This window comes from Lactuca saligna, chromosome 4, assembly GCF_052625555.1.
Source record: "Lactuca saligna cultivar CGN05327 chromosome 4, ASM5262555v1, whole genome shotgun sequence".
Classification (NCBI taxonomy): domain Eukaryota; kingdom Viridiplantae; phylum Streptophyta; class Magnoliopsida; order Asterales; family Asteraceae; genus Lactuca; species Lactuca saligna.
Window position 1 is genome coordinate 61,547,987 of NC_136420.1, and position 2,429 is coordinate 61,550,415.

The window sequence follows — 2,429 nt, forward strand, 5'->3', positions numbered from 1 at the left end:
CAAAACCTCATTTTTGCAGGGGATTAATCGTTGCGCGGAAGCTGATCCGAAACCCTCATTAGGGAAGCTCCCTTTCAAAAAATAAAATGAAAATAATGATATGTAAAAATCTATTAAACTAAAATAAATTCAATGCATAACTTCAATGTATTGTGGAGTTCCTTATGCTGGAGTATAAGTTTATGGAGTTAACACATATAAGTTATACTAGATTTATTAGAATTTAATACGATTCTAATAAATCTAGTACCTGGAATTTATTAGTACCTGGAAAACTGTTGTTATTTTGATCGGGGAGGTTCAAAAGGTTTAGAAGATATTCACAAATTTAAACCATAAATAAAACATAAGAGAGCATCAGAGTACATGTTATTTCTAGTTTTTCCCTTCTTGTATATACAAAGGTTTCTAGAAAAAAGAAAAGAACAAGAATAACAGGATTTAAGTGGCATACGAATACGAATATGTAAAATGAATTCGACTTTTTTTTTAAAGAAGATTTGAAAGGAAAAAGAAAATGAAAAAAAAAAAAAAAAAACCACATTAATTCACGCATCACTTGTAGCTTCAGAAATGCTCTCTAAATGAGGTCTCCACACGCCAACACGGCCTCTCCTCCTATCCTTCACCTTTTCCGATAGAATCTCAGTCAAGTAGCGATCAGAGACAAGAAGGTCTGTTAATAAATTATTATCTTGATTGCTGTTCGCATTAATATTCTTACTGCTAACAACATGATTCTTTTTCTTTCTTGTGGTTGATGTTGACTTGGAACGAGTCTTTTCAGGCAAGGAAGAAGCAGGAACCGGCATCAGAAAGTAAATCTTTCCACGCTTGAGCTCGGCATCTGGTGGCAAAATGATGATCTGAGGACAGTTAACTGTTCCTTCATCGGTGTAGGAAGGAGAAGAGGGTTTCTTGAGTACATGCTTCGGGTGTAGTTTCATGATCTCAGCTGCTCGAATGGTGCCACTTATTTCCTCCACATGCCCATTGGAGTGAACGATCCTAATCACATCAAGTGCTCCACAGGGAAGAATGCATGAAATACAACATCTAATGGTGTTCTTCATCTCTCTCCTCCTTTAGCTATACTTCTATCATGGAGAGAGAGAGAGAGAGAGAGAGAGAGAGAGAGAGAGAAGAAAGAAGAAGAAGAAAAGAAGAAGAAAGAGAAGGCTATTTTGGGGAGGACAATGGGGATGTAAATATAATTGTTTTTGTTCGCAAATGATGATAATATTATATGGTACTAACTTTTTAAGTGGCCCCTCTAAATTATCTTCTTTTCTTCATATTTTTTTTCCCTTTCTTTTATGAAAAAAAAAAAAAGTTACTTTCTAATTATCAAAACGAAATTCTTTGGTTCAAAAAGTACAATATCAAACAGATATTTTTTTGAACAGCATCAAATGGATGATATATAGTTGTTGATGTCATTAGAAAGTCGATCTTTTTGCTTGTTGAAAATTTCATTCCAAATCTTTGTGTCATCTTTAAGATCTTTGAACTAAAAAGATAAATAACATATATATATATATATATATATATATATATATATATATATATATATATATATATATATATATATATATATATATATATATATATATATATATATATATATATATATATATATAACAATTGTTCATGACATGATAAACCCTTTATTTTTTATACAACTAGAACATAATCATTTTTAAAATTTAATAAATATGGGCTAAAGATTTATTAGCAAGATATGTGCATTTTCTTTAGTCATTGCCAAATGATTTATTTTAGTTTTATTTTTTACTTTTCATTTGTGGGTTGTTTGGAGAACGAAATATGTGGGATGAATAATTGCACCTCATTCTGTACTTTTCCTTTTGGAAGTATGATTGAGGGTTTGCTTTGCTCCTGTCACCATTTGGTTCAATAATTTTAGGGTTTTGGGTATGGAGTGGAAAGTGTTGGAGGCTCATGGGTGTCTAATGCTAGTCCATGATTGAAAATATCCATGTAGGCACGAACCGGGACCCTTTGATCTTAAGGGTTAGTTTTAGACACGTGGATGAATGATGATGTGACAAGTGTTAGAACTTGGTTGAATGGATTAAGTGAGGGTGGGTGAGAAGGGCATTTGGTGTAGGGTCCTTGATAGGAGGAGGGGCAATGGTTGGGTGAAAAAATGGGTGAAATGTGGCAAAATTCAATTAGAGGAGACCCCCTTTTGAGAAGAATGCATGTATGGTCTTTTTGAATATCTTAGACAAAGATCATGTGGGTTGGAAAGTGCAGGTGTTGATGAATCAACCTCTCGCCTCCTTTGCTTTTCTTATACATAATATTAATTTGTGGACATATTTTACTTTATTTTGGTTTTATTAATTTTAAAGGCAAACACCATTAGTGGATAAAATAAATTGCACTATTGTGTCATCTTATGT

At 32.8% G+C, this 2,429-nt stretch overlaps 1 protein-coding gene across 1 annotated transcript; it reads right to left on the reverse strand.

Annotated features, from left to right (window-relative positions):
• Window positions 1-305: 305 nt before the first annotated feature.
• On the reverse strand, window positions 306-1,212 carry LOC145041988 (phosphatidylinositol 4-phosphate 5-kinase MSS4-like protein). The gene has a single exon (XM_078990263.1). The coding sequence runs from the start codon at window positions 1,071-1,073 to the stop codon at window positions 549-551; it is 525 nt and encodes a 174-aa protein (XP_078846389.1). The 5' UTR covers window positions 1,074-1,212; the 3' UTR covers window positions 306-548.
• Window positions 1,213-2,429: the final 1,217 nt, after the last annotated feature.

Bases quoted from the DNA above. Each gene is read 5' to 3' on its own strand.
- LOC145041988 (XM_078990263.1), bottom strand. From the start codon at position 1,073: ATGAAGAACACCATTAGATGTTGTATTTCATGCATTCTTCCCTGTGGA.